Below are 22,428 nucleotides of genomic sequence, written 5' to 3' on the forward strand. Positions count from 1 at the left end.
AGGACTCCCTGAGGCGCTTCTCCAGGAGATGCCCCTCAGACACGTGCCTGCGGTTGCTTGGATCGCCCCTTTGTTCATCATCAATGTGCCGCGAGCAGACGGTGCACCAGAGACCTGCTTCTCTGTCAGTGACAAGGTTCTGGGTCGGGGTCCTGCCGTCAGCCTTTCTCAGGAGCTTTCTGAGGTCCACAAAGCTTCTTCTCAACCCTTGACTGTGAGTTCTTCTTGAGTTTTCTTACTTCTTCGGTTTCCTTTTCTGAGCTGGGGGTGGTGGCGCACACCTGTGATCCCAGTGACTTGGGGGCTTGAGGCAGGAGGATTGCAAGTTTGAGAGCAGCCTCAGCAACTTAGCTAGACCCTGTCTCAAAACAAAAAGGACTGGGGACGTGGGTTAGTGGGTGGGCACCCTGGGTTCAATCCCCAGTACCCACAAAAAGTCCCCTTTTCCCTTGCTTCTTCTGCAGCTGTGTCCCTCTCCACTCCCCTTGTAAAGGACATGCCACCCGTTAGGAACCAAAACAGAGTCATGGGCATATGGCTGCGTGATATTCTGTTGTACAGATCATAATTCATTGATCATCTTCCTATTGATGACACTCAGGGTTTTTGTCTTGTCTTTCAGTTTGTGTTTTTTGATACAGGTGTAATTTTTCATAGTGGCCATTAGAAGATATAGATATAAAAAGTAGCCAGGCACAGTGGCGCACGCCTGTAATCCCAGAGGCTTGTGAGGCCGAGGCAGGGGGATTAGAATTCAAGGCCAGCCTCAGGAATTTAGCAGGGCTGAAAGCAAATTAGTGAGACCCCATCTCAAAATAAAAAAACAGGCAGGGATGTGGCTCAGTGTTTAAGCACCCCTGAGTTCAATCCTTAGTACCAAAAATAAATAAATAAATAAAAGTAAACAATGGTGCTCACTTCAGCAGCACATCTACTAAAAAGTAAAACAATAAAAATATTGGAAGAGAACAATAACCTTAAGCCAAGGGAAATTTCTTAAACAATATTGGAAACTCAGGCAACTAAAAAGAATTATTCACTTAACACTACATACAAATGTAAATTTTTAAGAAAAAAAAAGCACTATAAATAAGAGACAAAGAACGAATTGGCAGAAAATGTTTTTAATATTGAATTTATAGAAACAGAGTAGAATGGTAGTCACTAAGGCCATGAAAGGGGAGGGAAGACCCAAGGAGGTTGGATAATGGGTGCCAAAATAGAGTTAGACAGGAGGAGGAAGCTCTAGTGACCCACAGCAGGGTGACTGTGGCTACAACAATGTGTATATGAAATACATTTCTGTACATATGCATCATATATTTAACAATGGGTTTCACAAATGCTGTACATGTCATATATTTAATAAGGAACTAGGAGAGAGGAGTTTTAAGATCCCCAATACAAAGAGATTATTGAGGAGCTGCGAATGCTGATTATCTTGGTTTGATCATTATACATTTGCTATATTAACACTCCCATACTCATAAATGCATAAATAATCGTATGTCCAGTTTTATTATTTTCTGTTTTTTTGTTTTTGTTTGTAGTGCAGAGGATCAAACCTAGGGCCTTCAGTCTGCTATGAAAATATTTTGCCACTGAGCTACACATCCCAGCTCATGTGTCAATTTTAAAAGTTCAGCCAGGTGTGGTGGTGATGCTTCAGATTCCGGCTACTCAGGAGGCAGAGGTAGAAAGATCACAAGTTCAAGGCCAGCCTTGGCAATTTAATGAGCTCCTGTCTCAAAATAAAAAATAAAAAGGGCTGGAAGTTTAGCTCAGTGGTAGAGCACCCCTGGTTTCAGTTCCCAGGACTGAAAAAAAAGAGATTCTAAGCAACTCAGCGAGACACCTCTAAATAAAATACGAATAGGGCTGGGAATGTGGCTCAGTGGTTAAGTGTCCCTGAGTTCAGTCCCAGCACCAAAGGAAAAAGAAATAGCAGCTAGATTAATATCTCTAATATAGAAAAAGCTCCTAAAAGTTGAGTTTTACAAAAATGCAAAAAGATGAACATGCGATTAATAAAAGAGGAAATACTAATGACCAATAAACACACAAAAAGATCTTCAACCTCACCAGTCATGGAAATGCAAATAAAACCACAGTAAGATCTAATTTTTCATCTTTCAGATTGGCAAAAAAGTGTAAAATACAAATAAGTCTAACACAGGCAAGGGCATGAGCAGATGCACACTATCAAGCATTCCTGGTGAACATCTAAATATCAACAGCTTTTGGAGAGCAAGATGACTAGGGTAGAAAAAGACTCAGTGTGCATATTCTTTGATCCAGAAATTCAATTTAACTTAGAAAAAGACCCTCTGTGAGAGAGGCGTCCGTGTGTCCCTGGGCCTCTCTCTTGCCCAACACCTTGTTGGGCCTGCGGTCCCACTTCCAGGCCACTAGACTCTTTTCAAGATAGACACGATATCTTCACGTATTCATTTCACGTGGTGCTGAGGATGGGACCCAGGGCCTCGCGTGTGCGAGATGAGTGCTCTGCTGCGAGCCCCAGCCCGGTTGACTCTCCTCCACCTTCGCCGCAGCCAACCGAACGAGGGCCTGAATCAGGGAGACGGGCCTCAGGTCTGGAAGGCTCCGTCTAGTGGGTTCCCTGTGCTTTCAGGAGCTCAAGGCCAAGGACATCAGCAAAACGGACATTAACTTCAAGTTCCCGCGGCTGCTGACCATGTGGAGGACACTGGCGGCACCTGGCAGAGGCTGCTGTGCCCTGGTCATCCTGCTGACAATTGTGGACATGCAGCCTGGGGGTGAGGACCCAGGGAGAGGGGCCTCCAGGGGACCGGGGCTCATGGGGAGGGGTGATTCCAAGTGTTGCTGTGTGTGTGTGTGTGTGTGTGTGTGTGTAAGAGAAGGGCCCACTCTTCCTGACACCAGTGGACGGTGACTTCTTCCTCACTTGTACTAGCATTGCTGCCTTCTCTGTCGGACACCTTCCCTCGGTCACGCGTTGAAGAGGGCCTCGTAACTGGGCCATAAGATTCCTTCAGGCTGTTACGCGCTGCGCGTTCATGAGATCTGGATCTGAAACCCACATGATACAGTCTTGCCACTTTTAGCAACCCAGTGACCTGTGCCTGGGTTTATTTATAAAATGGTGACAATGATACCTGTCTCCATGACTACAGTGAGGATTAGGTGTATAAGAAAGCATTCTAATAAAGACCCTGTATCAGTGAATGTGGAGAATGGAAGTGAGTACATTTCTGAATTAATGGGATGCAGGCTTCCCTCAGATAGGGCTCTAGGTGCTAAAGTACTCTTTTTTTAGTATCTCTCTTTTAGTTTTAGGTGGACACGATATCTTTACTTTACATTCATGTGGTGCTGAGGTCTGAACCCAGGGCCTCGTGCATGCCAGGCGAGTGCCCTACCCGTGAGCCCCAGCCCCAGGCCCAATGAAGTGCTCTTTTAAGGGAGTGGACTTAGCTCACCACGGCCACCGAGGACAAGCAGGCCCCGGGTGGGGGGCAGCAAGGCCAGTACCCGCCTGGTGGATTTTTAGCAGAGCTGAAGGTGGTCGACGCTTGGGTTTTGAAAGGAATCAAGGTTCAGGGAGCAGCGGAGGGCGGACAGAAGAGCCTGCAGCCTTGGGTCACAAAGTGTGAACTGCATGGAGGGACGTGAGGAGAGCAGGGGACACAGGCGCGGCAGGTCAGTGGGCTGGAAAGTCAGGTCACGGCACCTGGGGGCCAGAGCGGCACCCCGGGCTCGTCCCACTGTCTGTCTTCTCCCTTTCTGTGTCCACGCTGTAGATCACTTAGAGATAAGGCCCTCAAGTCTGCAGTTGTACCAGCAGAGATTCACCGTCTTTGAGAATCATGGTCCCTCAGTGACTTGTCTGCTTTTCCAGGCAGCCCTCCTTCTGACTCCACATGAAGGCCATTTTAAAATCTCTCTACTGCTGGAGGCCTCTGCCTCACCCTTTCATGTCATAGAGAATGACAGGTGGTGTGGCTCTGTGGAGGCAGGCCTGGGTTCAGCACCTAGTACCCCACAGCACCAAGAGCTGACGGGACCCAGGCGCTTACTCTTACGTCTCCCTCAAGGACTAAAACCTCTCTGTGACGTTTTCCTGATTCTTTTGGATAGATGCAAGAATCTCTAAGACCCCTCCATGACAGTAAGTGTGCTATGATTTTCTGCTAATCTGTTTCTGTATTAGGCGGTAAACTCTTGGTGAAGCCCCGTCTTGTCCATCACATCCCTGGCCCGAGTGCTCAGTGTGGAGCTGAGCTGATTCACTGTCTCTGACTCCCCTTCCCAGGTGCACACGCTGCTCACTGCACAGGAGCTAGGTAACTGGCCTGCAGTCAGAGTCAGAACTGGTCTCTCGTCTCCCAGTGTAGCCGCTAGGTTGGGCTAAGGACCTCCCGTGATGGAAGCAGCCATGATGGCCCGAGCTGCCCTACCTGCCCCCCCCCCCAGGTAACCTGCTCTTCACGTTCCAGGAGGCCTACACCTCACCAGCTCAGCTTCCCAGCTCGGAGAGCAACTGACCTTGATCTGTACACTGTGGCACAAGAGAGGAGAGGCCGAGGGGTCCATCGTGTTTCTGTGCAAAGACAGATCCTGGGACTGCTCCTCTGAGGCCAGCCTGAAGCAGCTGAGACCTAAGAGGGACCCCGAGATGGACGATGTCGGTGAGAAGTCCTCTCAGCTGGTGTACACCATCAACAGAGTCACGCCAGGGGACAGCGGGACGTACCAATGCTGTGCCAGGAGCCAGAAGCTGGGTCTGCGCCTTCAAGGCCGTTTTTTCTCTGTTTCAGTCCCAGGTAAGTCCCTGACATCCCTGATGCCATCAGGCAGGCTGGGAGCAGGACTGACAGCTGGAGATAGGTACTCTCCATCTTGGGGAAGGTCCTTCTTGTCACTCAATCCTTTGCCATCGCTCCCACTGGCAGATACTGCCATTTTTCAAAACACACACGCAAAGGAAATCTCATTGTCTTTAATTCAAAAAGTCTGGGCTGGGCTGGGGCTCAGCGGCAGTGCACTTGCCTGGCATGTGTGAGGCACTGGGTTCCATTCTCAGAACCACATATAAATGAATAAAATAAAGGTCTATCAACAACTAAAAAAAAAAAAATCTTGGGAGTGGCCATCTTATTTTTATTGGGGGACTGAGTCACAGTGGGGTTGTCATTATAAATGGCATTATAAGTGGCTGGGGCTAGTAAAAACAGGCAGAGGCGTGGGGTTTAGGCTTCCTAACCCTGATTCAGAGTCCTCCTTAAGATATGGCTATATTTCTAAAAAGGCAGGGGTGCATTTGAGATAAAATGGGGGCTTGACTTAAGGAGCATTTAGTTGCAAGAAACAGAAACCTACTCAAGCCACCGCGGACTCCAGGGTGTGGGCGGAGACAGCAGAATATATCATACAGTTGCCTTCAGCTGTTTCTCAGAATCAGAAATCAGAAGGCTGACAGGGGACAGGTGGTGTGGCTCTGTGGTGGAGCACGTGCCTGATGAGGGCAGGTCCTGGGTTCAGCACCTAGTACCCCTACAGCACCAGGAGCTGACAGGACCCAGGCGCTCGGGACCGCGACCTCTCCCAGACAGCAAGGCCTCTGCACATCTGCTGCATCTGTGCGTGTCCTCTGGTCCATTACTACCTTGGCACTGCCTGCACATGGCCACCCAGCCCCAACTTCATCGTGGGCCCAACAGAGGGTGCTTCTCTGTTCCCGTATTCCCAGACGATAGAGCAAGTCTTCCATATTCTGCGGAAAAAAAAAATTATCCCCCCCCCAAATGTATGCAGCCAAACTACCAATCAATGTAAGAAGAGATCCTTTCAGATGAATGACAAAACACCTAGCCTTTCACGGGGACTTTAGAGTAAGTGGGTACACGGGCTCCAAGAACGTGGAAGAGGGAAGAGGGAAGGAAACTCTAGAATGAAAAGAGGCCAAAAGGGGGAAAAAGAAGAGAGCAAGGGAGGACTTTGGAAAGGAGAGCTCTGGGGAGTAAAGGCAATTAACAGATCACCTTTCTGAAGACCTATGACAAATCTGATAAAAAGATTCATGACCTGGACCTGGAAATTCTGTCAGCAAAAAAAATTAAAATCAGGTGTTTATTATTTCTAGAAAAAATAAAATTTCAAAAAGAAACTGCACATTACTCTGCAAAAATAACATTTACAGAATCTGAATTGGGCTGCGGGTAGAGTGCTTGCCTAGCATGCATGGGCCTGGGCCCGATCCCCAGCACTGGAAAGAGGGAACCATATCATCATCAGCACAACAGAAGGTCGACAGTAATGTTCAAGCTGCACTATTAACAAGTGGCAATGTGAGCATAGTATTTAGGGAATAAGACATTTAAAAGAGTTGGCAGTCGTCATCTAGGGGATGAATCTAGGAGGATAAAAGGACTGCTAATATCATCTAAAAAATTCCAACACTGTCTTAATTATTAACTTCAAGAAAAATAAATTATCCTCTCCTCCCCCCACCAAATAAAAACCTAGTAAGGAGCTATTTGACAAATGTCCTCATCGTATCCTATGGTTGGTTACTAATTAACTTAAGATTTTGTACTTCACTCTTTTTCTCTGTCCCAGGGACTGAACCCAGGGGCACTCCACCACTGACCCACACCCCAGCCCTACTTTGTATTTCATTTAGAGACAGGGCCTCACTGAGTTGCTTAGCGCCTCGCCATTGCTGAGGCTGGCTTTGAACTTGCCATCCTCCTGCTTCAGCCTCCCTCAACCTCCCTCAGCCTCCCAAGCTGCTGGGATCCCAGGCGTGTGCCACGGCGCGGGGCTCCACTCCTCGGATCCAGTCTCTTCCCTGCTTCCTGGTCTTCCTGACCAAGCTGCGGCATCTGGCCCTTCTCTAACTACTGGCTCCTTCCTCAAACTCCCCTTCGTTGGCTTCTGTACCTGTCCCCAGGGTCCTCCCACCTATAAGATTTCTTTTATCTTCTTCTCTCTTCCATTTCTTCCTCTTACCTTTTGAGTCCTTCCTAAGACCCTTCACCCCTTCAACTTCCTCTCTCCCCCATCTGCATCCACCCTCATGATCCATCCCTGTACCTCCTTGCAAAGGACCCATAAATTAACCTCTCCAGCTTCAACCTCTCTTTTTAAAATATTTACTTCTTTTTTGGGTGTACAATGCCTTTATATTTAGGTGGTGCTGAGGATCAAACCTGGGTCCCGCCTGTGCTAGGCGAGCGCTCCACCGCTGAGCCACACCCCAGCCTTAGTCTCTTTTGTTGTAAACATCCCCACTGATGTAGGGCGTCTGGGAGGGTGGCTCCCAGACGCCCTACCGTCTCCTGGACACCAACGCTGCCCTCCGGAGCCCGAGTTCTGCACAGGATTCTCAACGCAGACCTTGGTTCCATTTGATCCCAGCACAAGGTTGACACGAAGGGCCGGGCGGGAGCAGTCAACCAGGCCTCGCGATTCCGTGGTTCTCATCCCTAAGCCAGTCAGCTACTTTGCTTCCCAAAGACGCTTCGCAAGTCTCTTCCTCCAACCCAACCTACACACTGCCACACACACTAAAATGCTAATCTGCATATGCCACACCACTACTGTTCAGAAAGTATAAGGCATTTTTTTTTTTTAATCCTGGCACTGGAGGCTCTGCAAAACTTTATTACTTTGTGAATACTCTGCTCTAATTAAATAAATGGTTACCCTTTTCCATTTGCCTAACAAATATTTATAATGTATCCCAGGTACAGTGCCAGGCCTCCCAGAGTTATGAGGTACAGTGTGGTCCTTGCTCCTTACAGTCTAGTATTCACATTCTCCTAATACATTCTAAGAGTTTCTGCTTGTGGTAGTTTTTTTTAACAAAGAATGCCTTTCTCATCCTTCCCGCCTATTTAAGCATGAGAGCACATCAGGTAATCCCTAGCTGTGGAAATCAGGTTTCCTTTGGAAACTAGTAGGGCTAGACAGGTAACAGGGGACATCACTAAACAAGGCTTTTCACGTCATGAGTGCTTACTATGTGCCAGGCATTGTGCTGAATGCTATTTCATTTTCTCTCCACGTGCTCTTGAAGTAGGTGCTATAATTGCCCAGCAAGTAGATGATAAAAACCCATATGTATTCTAACATCCAAGATTTTAACTTACGTCACGTTCTTGATCCGCTCCAGAAGACGGTCCGTGAGTGAGCTGGGAACACACAGGCCCAAGGTGATTAAGCTGCCATCTCTGGCAGAACTCTAGAGTCCCTCCAAGGTCTCTTTGCAACCCTGGGTTCTATAGTTATTGCTGCTTAAGTGTTATCACCACCACCACCCGCGTTAAAAATACTTATCTGGACAACGAATTATGCTGGGAGGTATCCTTAGAGATCATGTGAGATGTTCTGAGATGATGCGAAAGGAGATGATTTGTGAAACCTTCCCTCGATCCATGATTCCTTTTTAAGTCTTGGGGAATTATTAAATTTTCACACAAAATATTGTTTCATCTTTGAAAAATGAATGTAATATTCATGCATTTAACAAATAAGGAAGTGATACAGAAGTGAGAATCCTGTTCTTTTTATGAGTTGTTTAATCAGGTTTTGTAAGTTCTGTCCTAAGCCGCTACACAGGGCAGAGAGTGCACAGGTGGAGCGACCCTCTCATCCTTCCGACTCCCCTTTGAACCAGAGACAGGGAACTACACGGTGACAGGACTGAAACAGAGGACGCACCCCGAGGTCAGCCAGAGTGGAGGCGCGCTCAGCTCAGGTCTCCCACAGGAAAAGCCGTGGCTCTGGCTCTTCCCAAGCCTGGTGGCCTTCCGAGGTATGTTCAGAAGGACGTCCGGCACGTGAGCAGGGGAGTGCTGTGCCTCTGCTGCCTGGGCTTTCTCCAGGAGGGGAGGGCCCTGGCTATCACCATGTCCTCAAACGCAGTCCAAGGTCCTATAAACTCCCCAGCTGGCAGTGGTGACGTGCCTCTGATCCCAGTGACTTGCGCGCTGAGGGAAAGGGAGCAAGTTCAAGGCAGCCGGGCAGCTTGGTGAGACCATCTCAAAAACTCAGAATTTTCACACAAAATACTGTTTCATCTTTCAAAAATGAATGTAATATTCGTGCACTTAACAAATAAGGAAGTGATAGAGAAATAAGAATCCTGTACTTTCTTAAAAGGGTCGTTTGTTTATAAGGTTCCATGAGTTTTGTCCCAAGTGGTCACTCAGGACAGTAGAGTGCACAGGGGAGCCGCCAAGCACCCTGGTTCAAGTCCCACCGCCGGGGAACACACTGAGTCAGACTTCCTCCTGGGGAGGCCGTGGGAGAGGCAGGTGATGGACAGAAGTACTGGCGACAAGGTGAGGCCCCGTGCCTTTACCTACTACAGGAAAAGGAAGAAGGCGAGACGCGGACTTGGGCAGGAGGGTCTTAACAGTGCGGCTGCTCAACAGAGTGGACGTCCAGATTGACTGCATAAATACTTTGTAGCCAAGTCCCCTGAGCACCCTTTACAATGTGAAAGAGGGTTTTCCCCTTAGATAAAAAAAAATCTGGAACTTCCAATAACTTTTCATTATGCTTTTGTGTAACAAGTAACTGAGGCGCGTTTCACCTGTCCTAGCGCTCTTTTCTTCTTTGGTACTGGGGACTGAACTCAGGGGCACTCGACCACTGAGCCATCCCCACCCTTTTTTGTATTTTATCTGGAGACAGGGTCTCACTGAGTTGCTAAGTGCCTTCCTTGCTGTTGCTGAGGCTGGCTTTGAACTCGCGATCCTCCTGCCTCAGCCTCCCGAGCTGCAAATCATCAGACACCTACCTTACCTTTTATCCTTGGGAAGGATTTGCTAAATGGAACTGCCAGTTTCCACATTTAAATACAACTCTACAGAAGTCTGACCCTTCCAACATAATTTATTGAATCCAAATACCCTGGGATGATTAGGCTACTGTTATTATTTTTTTTAACTGGACACAACACCTTTATTTTATTTATTTTTATGTGGTGCTGAGGCTCAAACCCAGGGCCTCGGACATGCTAGACGAGCGCTCTACTGCTGAGCCATAACCCCAGCCCCTAGGCTACTGTTATTAATAAAATAAATTTTATTTCTTCAGGTATAATAAAAACTCTAAAAGAGAAAATAGTCTAACCACAAAACCTGGCTCCTTGTAGTCTAGTATTTATGTTCAGCTCCCAAGTTGTCCTAGAACAAGATCTCTGAGGGTTTGTCCTGGTCTCAGTCAGGTGAAAAGTGAACCCTAACACTTAATCATCTTTCTCCTATATTCAGTTCAAGTAACTTTATAGGTACACACACCCCCCCCAAAAGAAAGAAAATTCAACGCTGAATATTGAATTAAACATTAAGAAAATATGTACTATTTATCAGCTTCCTTTTCTTTATCCTCCTCTTCCAACAGAAGGCTCAACAGAATTATGGAAGAGATAATGTTCAGTAGAATAAAAAGTACACATTTTCTTGGGTCCAGAAGGATCATATCGACCAAGTTACTGGGCTTATGTGTAAGGAAAGGGAGGGGAGCTCCCTGGAAGCCGAGTTCAGTGGTTTTCCTGACTCTGCCAACAGCCCCCTGCTGTGTGTGGGAAGCCACCTAAACTCTCTGGGGGGGGGGGTCTGTTTCTTTGTCCCACCTTGCAGCCAGGAGAGACCACAGGTCTGTTCCCTCCCCACCTCCTCAGGGTCAGCCCAGGGTCTGCCCAGGGATACAGCTCTGGTCTAACAAGGAGACTCAGCGTTCTGGAGCCGACACCTGTGGTTCCAGACACTCTGGAAGCGGAGGCAGGAGGGGTACAAGTTCAAGGCTGGCCTCAGCAATTCAGTGAGACCTTCAGCAAATAAGATGAGACCCTGCCTCAAAATAAAAAATAAACACACTGGGAAGTAGCTCCGTGGTGAAACGCTGCTGGTGCCGATCCCCCGTCTGCCCCACAGGGAGGGACAACGTGTACTCTACGGTTCCTTCCCCTCTCCATTCCCTCTGGTCATCAAGGCCTAGGGACCGTCCCAGGACAAGGACAGACTCTTACTGCGTGAGGTGCATCGTTGCAACTCCACAATGCGAGATAATAACATAAACTTTTCACCTTCTTTCCACAGCTTTATAAGCTTTGTGCCAGAAGAAACTTTTTAAAAAGTCAAGAAAGATGAATCTAACAACAGAGAAAACACAATCCAGGAGAGAACAGAAGCCAAGCGCCCTGAGTCTGGAGCAGTATCTGAGGGTCAGTCGGTACATTCCCTGACACCCCTCCTTACTGCCAGAGTGAACCTGCCTTTTCCCCACATTCGCACCAGTAAATTAAAAAAACGGATTTAACAACAGTCCTCAAATATTGGGTAAGTGTGTGTGTGTATTTTACCACAGAACTTTTCTCCATCCTCCCACAAGACCGCGAAATAAGCAAGTCAAAAAATTGAGAACACCATTTTTTTTCTGGAAGAAATTTTTATTTTACACTATAAATGAAAGAGAAGAACCCAGCAAAGATGGGTGAGAACACAGGCGGGCCCGACCCGACTGGCTGGGTATGAAGGAAGGACGTGAAGACAGACGGTGCCTGGCAGCACCACACAGCGCGGCTGGGGTGGAGGCTCTGCAGACCAGGGCAGACCATGACTGTCCAGCTCCAACCAAGCGTTTGCCACCTTCTGTAGCCACTTCTCCCTCTTTTAACTCAACGCCCAGGGCAGTACTCACAGTCCTTGTTTCCTAAACTCAAAACCCCCCTTGTCTCTGGATAGATCTCCTGCCATGATTAAGCAGAGGAGGGAGCAGGATACTTCCAATAACTGGAACTACCCGACAAGACGGCACATGTTTAGATGGAGCTAATGGCAAGTCCTCAAAAGACAGACACCTTGAGATGACGGACCTACCAAATGTGAGAAGTGGGGTTGTGGGCACCAAGTAAGAGCCTCATTAAGGACGGTCTTGAAACTCAAATTAAGAATTTTGGACACTGTTAACAGGAGGATCACAAGTTTGAGACCAGCCTCAGTAACCTAGCAAGACCTGTCTCAAAATAAAATTTTAAAAATGGACTGGGGATGTAGCTGAGTGGCAGAGAGCCCCAGGATTAAATCCCCAGTACCCACCACACACACACCAAAAGGTCTGTATTTGTATTGGGATATTACATCTAGATTTCAACTGGATATAGATTTGATATAGCAGATAAGGATAAATCGGTTTAAAAATATTACTGTTATCCTTTTTGTTATAATACTCATTCATCAAAAATACTAAAACTGGGTGGGGCTCGGTTGTGGCTCAGTGGTAGAGCACTTGCCTAGCACATGAGAGGCCCTGGGTTCATACCTCAGCACCACATAAAATAAAAATGAATAAAATAAAGCTATTTTTAAAAAATACTAAGACTATAATTGTCATCTTGTTGGGAAGGAATCTAATGATTTGGGAGCCTTAAAAATGGTACTTCTAGTCAGGCCTGGTGGCGCACACCTGTAATCCCAGCGGCTCAGGAAGCTGAGGCAGGAGGATCGTGAGTTCAAAGCCAGCCTCAGCAAAAGCGAAGCACTAAGCAACACAATGAGACCCTGTCTCTAAGTGAAATACAAAACAGGGCTGGGATGTGGCTCAGTGACTGAGTGCCCCTGAGCTCAATCCCTGGAACCAAAAAAAGAAAAAAAAAAGTCTTTCTTACCAGGGCGTGATGGCACACACTCCTGTTATCCCAGTTACTCAGGAGGTTAAGGTAGGAGGACAGCCTGGGCAACTTGGCAAAACCCTGTCTCAAAAACAAAACAAAAAAAGAGCTGGGGATGTGGCTCAGTGGTAGGGCACTCTAGCCTGTGCAGGGCCCTGCGTTGGATCCTCAGTGCCGGGGCAGGTGGGGGAGTAAACATCCCCACGGCTCACACTCCACTTCTGTATGTTTAAAGACCTTAAAGGTGAATGCCTACAATCCCTCATCCGTGACAGGCCCGGAGTGTGTCCTCATGATGTCTTCAGGGCCCACCAAGGCCTCCATTCTGGTTCTGGAAAGTATCTCCAGTTTCATACCCTGTCTTCTTTGTTTTCTATTTTAAACCATTGGAGGAACCCAGTGGTTCCCAGCCCCCGTGCTGAAAGGCTGACGTGACTGCAAGCCAAACCCTGCCCCCCACTTTTTATTTTTTTAGTTTTAGATGGCACAATGCCTTAATTTTATTTATAACCCAGGAGATTCATTCTGGAAATTCTCAGTGTGAGTACTGTCTCCTATGGGTCATCTTCAATTTTTAAATCACTAGATCATTCTTGCAAAGAGCACTTTCATCATTCTGTCTCCACCACAGAGGGCAAGGAGGGTTAAGGCCTCAACATCCAAATGTCTATTTGAATATGCATCCTGCTCCTTCTCCTCCCTCAATCTTCCTGCCTGCTTATGTCAGCTCCAGCAACCAGCGGGAGTGCCCCTCCCTCACGGGGCCCAAGGGCTGTTCCATCATGATTCAGAATACAGACCATGCTCCCCTGCCTGATTCTGTTGAGACTGAGAGGTCTCACCTGTATTTCTTGAGCAAACACCACCTGGAGACCAGAGAAAGCAGAGCATGCAGAAGGTCATGAGAAGTATAGTTTGGTAATGAAGAAATTTTAGGGCTGGGAGGGCGGCTCAGTGGTAGAGAATGCGCTCAGCATGTGCGAGACTTTGAGCTTGATCTCCAACACCACATACAAAGATCTTTACGTTAACAGGTCAGTGAATGGAGTCAACCATACTATAGGAACAAAGGATGACGCATGCCATTTCCTCTCAACCCTTAGAGACAACCAGATTCTTACTTCTAGTCAATCTCTTCACCACCTAAGTCAACAGGGCCCACAGAGAACTCGGGCACACACTGGCCTGACCCACATGAAAAGGAAAGCGCAGACTGGGAGGCTCCGGCACCTTCTACGCCGCTGACATTAGTGGTGTGCACTGAGAGAAAAGCCTCCAGTTCACACTAAGGGTTCACGTCCTAAAATCACAAACGTCCTTTTAAGGGAAAATTATTCCAATAAAATGTGTGATACTTAAAAAGGGAGAAAAATAAAAATAAAATCACAACAGTTTTCTCTTTGACAATTAGTAAAATGTTGATTAGAGCAACTGATTCAATCATATTTGATTCTTTTCTTGTTTGGTTTTTTTTTGGTGGGGTACTGGGGACTGAACTCAGGGGCACTCAACCACTGAGCCACATCCCCAGGCCTGTTTTGTATTTTATTTAGAGACAGGGTCTCACTGAGTTGCTTAGTGCCTTGCTTTTGCTGAGGCTGGCTCTGAACTCACGATCCTCCTGCCTCAGCCTCCTGAGCCACGGCGATTACAGGTGTGTGCCACCACACCCAGCTCTTCCTTGATCCTAAGTATGTAGAGCCTTTCAGCTGTACAGGAATGAACACATGAAAACCCAGGTCATCTAGCCTTCCACTACGTGGACAGGACATCTAAACTGTTTTGAAATATTTAAGAGCAAGGCATTCCAAAAAATTAATTCTTAAAATTCATGTTCTGGTGTTAGACCACTGAACCTAAAATGTTTTTTCCTAGAATGGGAGGCATCTCAAGACTTCCAAGTTAATTTAGGTTAAGAAGGAAAAACACAGAAGTTATGTACACACAACACATCATTACCACTGAGGTCTCCTAAGCCAAGACAGACATATCTCAAAGACTGTTCACTTGGAAAAATATAAGTAGGATGAGGATCACTGGGTGTGTGATGTGTAAATAGACAACCTTGTAATGTTGATTCTCTGTGTCAATTTGAGTAGGCTACAGGATGCCCAGATATTTGTTCAGACACTGTTCTGGCTGTCAGGTAATCCACTCTTGGTATCCAGAATTAAAATCACCATACCATAGTGATAGGGGAACATCGACGTCTACAGTAGCGAATGTGTGACAGCCAAGTTATGGAACCAGCCCAGGTGCCCATCAACAGATGACTGAATTAAGAAAATGTGGTATATACATACAATGGAGTCCTACTCAGTCATCAATAAAATCATGGCATTTGTGGTATATAAATAGAACTGGAAAACATCATACTAAATGGAATAAGCAGACTCAGAAAGTCAAGGGTCAAACGTTTTCTCTCATATGCAGAAACTACAGCAAAGTAAAGGGGAACAAAGGGTTGGATCTCACAAAAACAGAGGGAAGACCAGTGGAGGAGGAGGAGACTGGAAGGAGAAGGAAGAGGAGAAAAGAAAGAAAACGTGGGTTGAATGTGACAAGATCACCCTTTGTTCACACGTACATATACCCCAGGGAATTCCACCTTGACGTATACGTGTGTGTATGTGTGTGTGTGTGTGTGTGTGTGTGTGTGTGTGAGAGAGAGAGAGAGAGAGAAAAGCACCAATTAAAAATGAATAGATAAATAAAGGACACCAATGGAGTAAAGGAAGGAGAGCAAGCGGGGAGAGAAGCAGCAGGTGGGGCCTGAGAGGAAGTAACTTAAACCCCAAGGGTGTATGACCATGTCAGAAGTGAACTACTTTGTCTCATTATAACGCACTAATAAGCATTTAAGTTAGGAAAATAATAATAATAAAATAACAACGAACATTATTCCGGGTGTGTTCTGGGTGACACGGACATGACATCAGAACGGAGCAGACTGCTGTCCCTAAGGTGGGAGACCCCACCAGTGAGAGGCCACTCAGAGGGAGCCCGTGCCTGAGGGCTTCAGCTGGGACTCAGGCTCCCTATTGTCTGGACTGGAAGCGAGGCATCAGCTCCGGCTGGTATTCAGAGTGGAACTCACTCCCTGACTGTGGGTCTGGGTGCGCAGGCTTCACTCTTGGACTGAAACCATACCAACTGCTTTCCTAGATCTGTAGCTGGTCCACTGCAGAATCTGCATGAATGTACAAGTCACTTCCTTATATAAAGAATTCTATATTACACGTATGTCCTGTTGGCCGTGTTTCTCTGAAGAACTCAAACTCCTTAACATAAAATAATCTGGAAGCCCGAGATGCTGCCCATTTTAGGAAGAAACACTACAAACTCATAAGTGGGATGAGTCTCATGGCCCTATCAGTGCAAAACATATGAAGAAAACTTCAGACAATCCAGTCTGGCGCTTGCTATATTATACATTAAAAAGGCAGATTCCTGTTTAGCACTTTGCTTCCATTCTTTGTGAAACTACTCCAGCCTGTCTCAACATCAGACACTTAACAGACAAGAATCTCCAAGCTGTCAGATTTTCCAAGATGGCTGATAGTGCTCTACCTGAACACTGCGATGGCTTCAACCCCAGCTGAACAGTGGTCAGATAGTGGTGACACACTCTCGCCTGCCCGCGTCCTCCCAGGCTGCAGTTCTGGCTGACCACAGACCACATCCCCAGAGAGCCACCGCCAGCCACAGAGGTCGAGAGCGCATGAGAAAGCTCCTCTCATCCCTCTGGGTCCACCTGGACCAGACCTCCGGGTCACAACTTTTAGAGGCAGGCTCAAGTTCAGCAGGCTACTCTTCCCACTTTTGTCTTCCCTTTCCAACTCTGTCATCCTTTAGCAAAGTACAAAGAGACCTTTAGCCCCCTCCCTCACCCCTAAACCAGTGACAGTCAACAAAGATCGAGAAGACTCTTAGCCAAGGAAGAGATTCACAAGAGAGTGGCAGTCTTGCTCTGATCATTCTAAACCATGAAAAACGGATATGACCATATAAATGGTGCCACTTTTAATACACCACAGCTGTTGTATGTCCCCACTGTGTCCTTTTAAGACTCTGAAGTTCAAACAACATTGACATTCTTTCTTCATTTATTCAACTTTAAACACTTGAAGAGCACACATATGGGACACTGTTAGCTTAAAAAGTAAGGCCTACCTTTTCCAGGCCAAGTTGTTTTGGGCATGATCACATAATCAGTTTGATTCCAAGTGTTGCCAGAATCAAAGCAGAACAGAAAAGTTTCTAAGACGAACAATGGGCTTTAGAGATTAAAAGACAATGTAAAATCTCAATTCCTAAAGAGCACTGAATTACCAAAAGCAGTGAACTGGATATAGAAGCAGTATGAAATGATTATATTTCTATGAGAGAAATTATATTAAGGTTCTTAAGACAAACAGTAAACAATGAGTTAAGGATCATTAAAAAAAAAAAAAAAAATCACAGAACTTAAGATTTTAAACATCTGTCTTTCTGACGCTACTTGCTGACCAACTCATTCCCAGAAAGGAACCAGAATCAGATTCCCACAAACAGAAGACTCTCAAGACATGTCATGTTTCTAGGGAAACGGCACCTCTTCAAAAATTAAAAAACTGACGTCTACGACAGGTTACTTTTTCCTTTCCACTGTAATTTTTCTTTGATTTGTGCTCTGAGGATTAAAACAAAACAAGATCATTAGTCTCAAATTCCTCAATCAATCTGACATCACCTTATTGCTAACGTGGTCAACAGCAGATGCTTCTGTACAATAGAGACAACAGGACTTGACGTCCGCAGGACTCGAGGGCTCTGGTTCCTCTGTGTCACTGTAGACACTGACGATGGGCAGGAGGAGGCTGAAGGAGGAGGTGGGAACATCCATCACAAGGCGACATGACAGACAGCAGGAGCCTCGCTAGACTTCAAGGAACTGACTCTCTTCAGGCAGGGGCAGACCCACATAGTTAAGTTTCACACTGAAAAATCATCACTCTGAATCCAGGAGTAAGAGCATTTGGTTGTAATGCAATTCAATCGGTAGGTACTAACTTTAAATTCAGAGAAGAAAACACGCATTGCGTTAATATTATGGGTTGGGGTTTCTTATGTGATTCCTAAATCCATCTACTATTTTTTGTTTTGAGAGAATCTATAATTATGTTTTAAGAAGACTACCACAGACGGCCCTGGTTCAGGTGTGGCTTTAGTTCAGAAAGTCCAGCGGTCATGTAGCTGGCTGTCATTGCTCAATCTGCTGCCTGCAGAGGCCTCGGAGCTCTGGGTTTGCCGCATAGAATCCTCACCATTTAGACTCTTCCTACATACAGGACATGTGTCATGCTGAAACAGAAACATTAATCCATATGAACATCCCGTCCTGAGAACTAGGGTTCTGAGCTCTTAAGAAACCCTGGAAGTTAAACATCTAAAATTATGACTCGACACCCAGAAAGACAAAAGACCAGGCAGCTCCTCAACAGAGTTGGGCTCCAAAGGCGTGAAGCCAGGATATCTCCCAAACAACCCTTCAAGCAAAATCAACAGAATTCTAGGCCAGCAAATAAACAATAAGTAACACTTTCCCCCATTACTCCATTTGAGGTCCCAACACAACTAACTAGAAACAGCAACTTGAGACACGACAGGAGCTGTGACTGCTCACTGCTCTTCCATGCCATGTACGTGAAGGGTCAGCAAACCCTGGCAGGCCACCCGCTCTGCTCAAACCATTCACCTCTACCCACGTAGCACAGAAGCAGCCACAGAACCACAGTCTAGGCACACATCGGCACAGCGTGTACCAATGGGACTTTACTGACAAACTCAGCTGGCAGGCCACAAGGCCTGTGGGCTACAGTTTGCTGATTTCTGGTCAAACAAGTTCCAAAGAGATGGTAGTCTAACAGAACAGTGATGGTAGTACTGGGAGTCAGTCATGGTTCATGGGGCTAAAATCTGACTTATCTGGCTCTTACATGAACTGATAACTACATCTTTACTGGCTGGCTATACTCACCAGTTCTAACCATGGCACAATACAGCTGCTGTGAAAGAAGTGATTGCAGGGTAGCTGCCGGACTTCCTCTTCAACTGTGTAATCTTCTTTGCAAACTGGACATTCTAAACCCATATCTGTTGGAGGAAGAAATGCCTTTTATTCATTTATCTATCTATCTATCAATTTATTTTTATTGATTTCGTTTTTTTTAAATACATGACAGTGGAATGTATTACAATTCAAGAAATACCTCTTAAAGTAATAAACAAAATGAAGGAAAAAAAGAATGTCTCTTACAATACAACGAACGCATAAGAAAGGTCACAAGAGACAAAAGTAAAGCTGCATCTAAGTGGGAGGCAGATAAAAAGCCTAAACTGTAAGCTGGGCGTGGTGGCAGGTGCACACCTAGGATTCCAGTGGCTGGGGCAGGGCGGGCTGAGGCAGGAGGATCCAGAATTCAAAGCCAGCCTCAGCAACAGCAAGGCCCTAAGCAACTCAGTGAGACCCTGTCTCTAAATAAAATACAAAATAGGGCTGGGGGTGGGGCTCAGTGGTTGAGTGCCCCTGAGTTCAATCCCTGGTGCCCCCGGCCCAAAAGCATGAATTGTGTTTCAAAATGGTGGGTAGAAAGGTCGTAATAGACAGGGACATGAAAAGCAGAACAAGGAATGGGACCTACTCCAACATGATCTAGACCATGATCAGTCCACTCTGTAATGCAAAAGGTTGGAAGAAATAAACAGGCTTAGGCGATCTGGTGAAAAAACCAGGAAAGCATCTTCTCCAATGTGTGACAATCTTTGGCAGTCACAGTGTCTGCTCAGGAAACACTGGCAATCTGTGCACCACGACCAAGGGACTTATCTCAGCAATTTTATTCAGTGTCTCAAGCCACTTTTGCCCTGCTCTGTTTCATATCATGCGTCCTTTTTCCGTGTGGGTGCCCTAAATTCCTCTGCAGAAGTTGTTAATTAAAAGCTGTACCAGGAGGTGGTGCTACAGAATTACAGACTAAGTCTCGTTCAGGCCTCTAAATCAAGGGACAGGAAGCCCTCTTTCCTCAGAGGAAATGATCACAAATTACACTGGGAATTCTAAGCAACAAATAATGAATTTCCCAAGTTTGACTAATAACACCAACCACTGTACTATCCCAGTGGCTGGGGTATGGCTCCATGACTCAACAGTGGTCAGGGAATTTGGACCACGAGTTCCACTTAAATTGATTCCTTCCTTCCTTCCTTTCTGTTCTCACCACTTTGCCTTAATTCCAACTCTTAACTTTCATGCCAAGTCTACTTCTACTTCAATATTCCTAAGTCCAGGCCTTTAACCCTCAAAATATCTCTTATACTTTGCTACCAGCTAACTTTCCCTAATACCAGCTCACAGGAACCTTCAACTTATTCTCATTTGGATTTTCAGCTGGCACCTCAAAATCAACAAATTCAAAAATAAAAACCATCACATCATCTCCTTACCTAAACCAGGGCCCACTCACTCCTCCTCCTTCCCTAATGAACCACCCTTACTGCTACAAATTGTGAAATCTTAGAATCATCTTGACCCTGTCTCCTCTTTCAACCCATGTTACAATCAGCGAGGAAAGCATTTCTTCAAGATGAACTTAAACTGTACCTTTTCTTTCTGTTAGCATTGCCACCATCACCTGAACCCCTCACCCCTCCTAGACTGCTACAGAGCTTCTTCAATCCCCATCTTGGCCCGCGTTCTTACTTCCACTCTATTTTACGTACTAACTTCTCTAAAGACTAACCTTCCCTAAAGAACACTTAAATCCCTCTTCACTCCTTTCGAGGACCTACAGAACCTAGTGCGTCCAGTCCTGACTCCTCAACAAGGTCCCACCCTTCCTGTCTAGTCATACTGTCTACTACTCCCCAAATCAGATTCTACTTCAGGTCTGATAAGGTCACTGTCCTGTACCTGACTCAAACACCATGTCTACGCTGATATTATTAAATTAGTTAATGATCTTCCTTAAATAGAATGACCTCAGATTGTCCATCTTGTCTTTAAATCTTCTTTGACTGTAAATCTAAATTTACAGGGAAAGAAACCCTCAGTACAAAATCATGTTCCTTATCATTGAATTCCTTCAGTGCTTAAAGATAAAGCAGTGTCTATTCTAGTGTGCCTAAGTGCACCTGACACAGAGCAAAAGGAGAGCAGATATATTGTTTCTCATTTGTTTTTTCCCCTTTCCCCAAGATCAGTATCATCTGCCCATTATTATTTTCAACCCTGTTTTTTTAAGTCAGTTGATGAATTTTGCTTCTAATAATAAGTTCTTCAACTGATGAGAATCAAATCTTAAGGGATATGGTGACTGCCTAGGAAACACCTATTTATCGACCTAATGAAAGGGCAGGGAGCTTTCAATTCCAGTACACAGGTAAGAATTTTAGAGGGCTATAGCTTCACCTCAAGATTCCTAATATAGGAAGGTACTGGGATTTGGGCAGAGGTCATCAGATGATAGAATAAATATGAAAATGAACCTACCAACTTGTTCCGGAGTTACGGTCACTGTTGGAAGAGAGGTGATTTTTTCCTTGTCAGCTGGGGGAGGCCCTGTGTTTTCCAGCTGTCCTAAAAGCTACAAAAAAGGAGAAAGAAAAAGAAGATGTGGCAGACATCTCAATGTCCCTGGAGAGGGAGCCGCTCCAGCTGAGAACAAACAGTGAAGATATCAGAAATGTTCATTGCTCTTACTTCCGCAAGGCTCTGAAGGTTGGGTGTCTCTGTTTCTGCTGCTAGACACTTTCAACTGCTTTACAATTTCAGAGTGACATTAGTGTAAGCCTACAGACATACCCATGATTGCAAGGTCACTTTTGGGCATGAAGCAACTTCAGGGTGGCAAAAGGGTTGTGATGTCATGAATAAAACTACAGCTTAATAAAAATACTTAACTGGTCCAAAAACGTCATTCTGCTGGAAGAAAGAAAAGGGTGGGAGTATGGAGAGTGGTATAAACTAAGCCAAGAAATAGGTAAATTACTGCCTACAGCGAGACTTGGATAAAAATGACATGCTTTTGACACTTGGCAATCCACAAGGGAGATGAAAAACCAAACAGATTTAAATGAACATAAACGAGTGGAAGCAACTGTACATGGCGTGGGAAAACCTTTTTCTCTGCTTCCTTCCCCTACTTTGCTCCATCAAGCAGAAATCCCTGCTTTAACATTTGAGACCCTCCTGTTTTGTGAAGTACTTATTTATAGGATTCCCATAGGACCGAACAAGAGGCCAAAAATACAACGTACTGTTTGTTATAGGAGAAGTCTTTACTTTCTCTGGAGGTGAAGCAGTCTTCTAGAAATTTCCTTGGACCTAGTAGGTACATGAATGCTGAACTAAACCCACAAACCCTTGATCCCTTTAGTAAAGTGGAAACCCCAAAGCTCGAAATATTAGAGAAAGCAGAGTGATTGCCATTTCAAGAAAGTAGCAGAAGGAGAGCAGGAAGCCTGTGGGACCACGAGACACACTGGACAGACACCCTCAAAAGGCAGCTCCTCACCTGGGTTACAATGGCATCAAGCCCTGTCTGACCCCAGGCATAGTCCCCAGGGTTGGAGTGCAGCATCCCGCTCCTATACGTGAGATGAGACAGAGAGCATTAGACGAAGTAGCCAGGCTCTGCCTTACACTTCAGAAAAACTGGCAGAGGGTTCCTGTTTTCTCACTCAGAGCTTGAGAGTCATTAATCTTCTAGAATCAAGAGGCAAAG

General features: G+C 45.8%; 2 protein-coding genes across 3 annotated transcripts in view; one reads left to right on the plus strand and one right to left on the minus strand.

Moving 5' to 3' along the window:
- The first annotated feature begins 2,695 nt into the window (after positions 1-2,695).
- Cd160 (CD160 molecule) lies at positions 2,696-11,172 on the plus strand. The gene is made up of 4 exons (XM_076861439.1): positions 2,696-2,777; positions 4,479-4,805; positions 8,663-8,800; positions 11,094-11,172. The coding sequence occupies exons 1-4, from the start codon at positions 2,696-2,698 to the stop codon at positions 11,099-11,101; spliced, it is 555 nt and encodes a 184-aa protein (XP_076717554.1). The 3' UTR covers positions 11,102-11,172.
- Positions 11,173-16,752: 5,580 nt separating this feature from the next.
- The window catches only part of Rnf115 (ring finger protein 115), an 83,835-nt gene continuing 78,159 nt past the window's right edge, over positions 16,753-22,428 (minus strand). For both annotated transcript variants that reach the window (XM_076861794.1, XM_076861795.1), the window contains exons 6-9: positions 22,219-22,291; positions 21,195-21,288; positions 18,684-18,799; positions 16,753-18,007 (exon numbers count right to left, since the gene is read on the minus strand). In XM_076861794.1, the coding sequence (XP_076717909.1) occupies positions 17,876-18,007; positions 18,684-18,799; positions 21,195-21,288; positions 22,219-22,291 (415 nt within the window). In that variant the 3' untranslated portion in view covers positions 16,753-17,875. The remainder of the gene's footprint in view (positions 18,008-18,683; positions 18,800-21,194; positions 21,289-22,218; positions 22,292-22,428) is intronic.

Source organism: Callospermophilus lateralis, chromosome 7 (assembly GCF_048772815.1).
Source record: "Callospermophilus lateralis isolate mCalLat2 chromosome 7, mCalLat2.hap1, whole genome shotgun sequence".
Lineage (NCBI taxonomy): Eukaryota > Metazoa > Chordata > Mammalia > Rodentia > Sciuridae > Callospermophilus > Callospermophilus lateralis.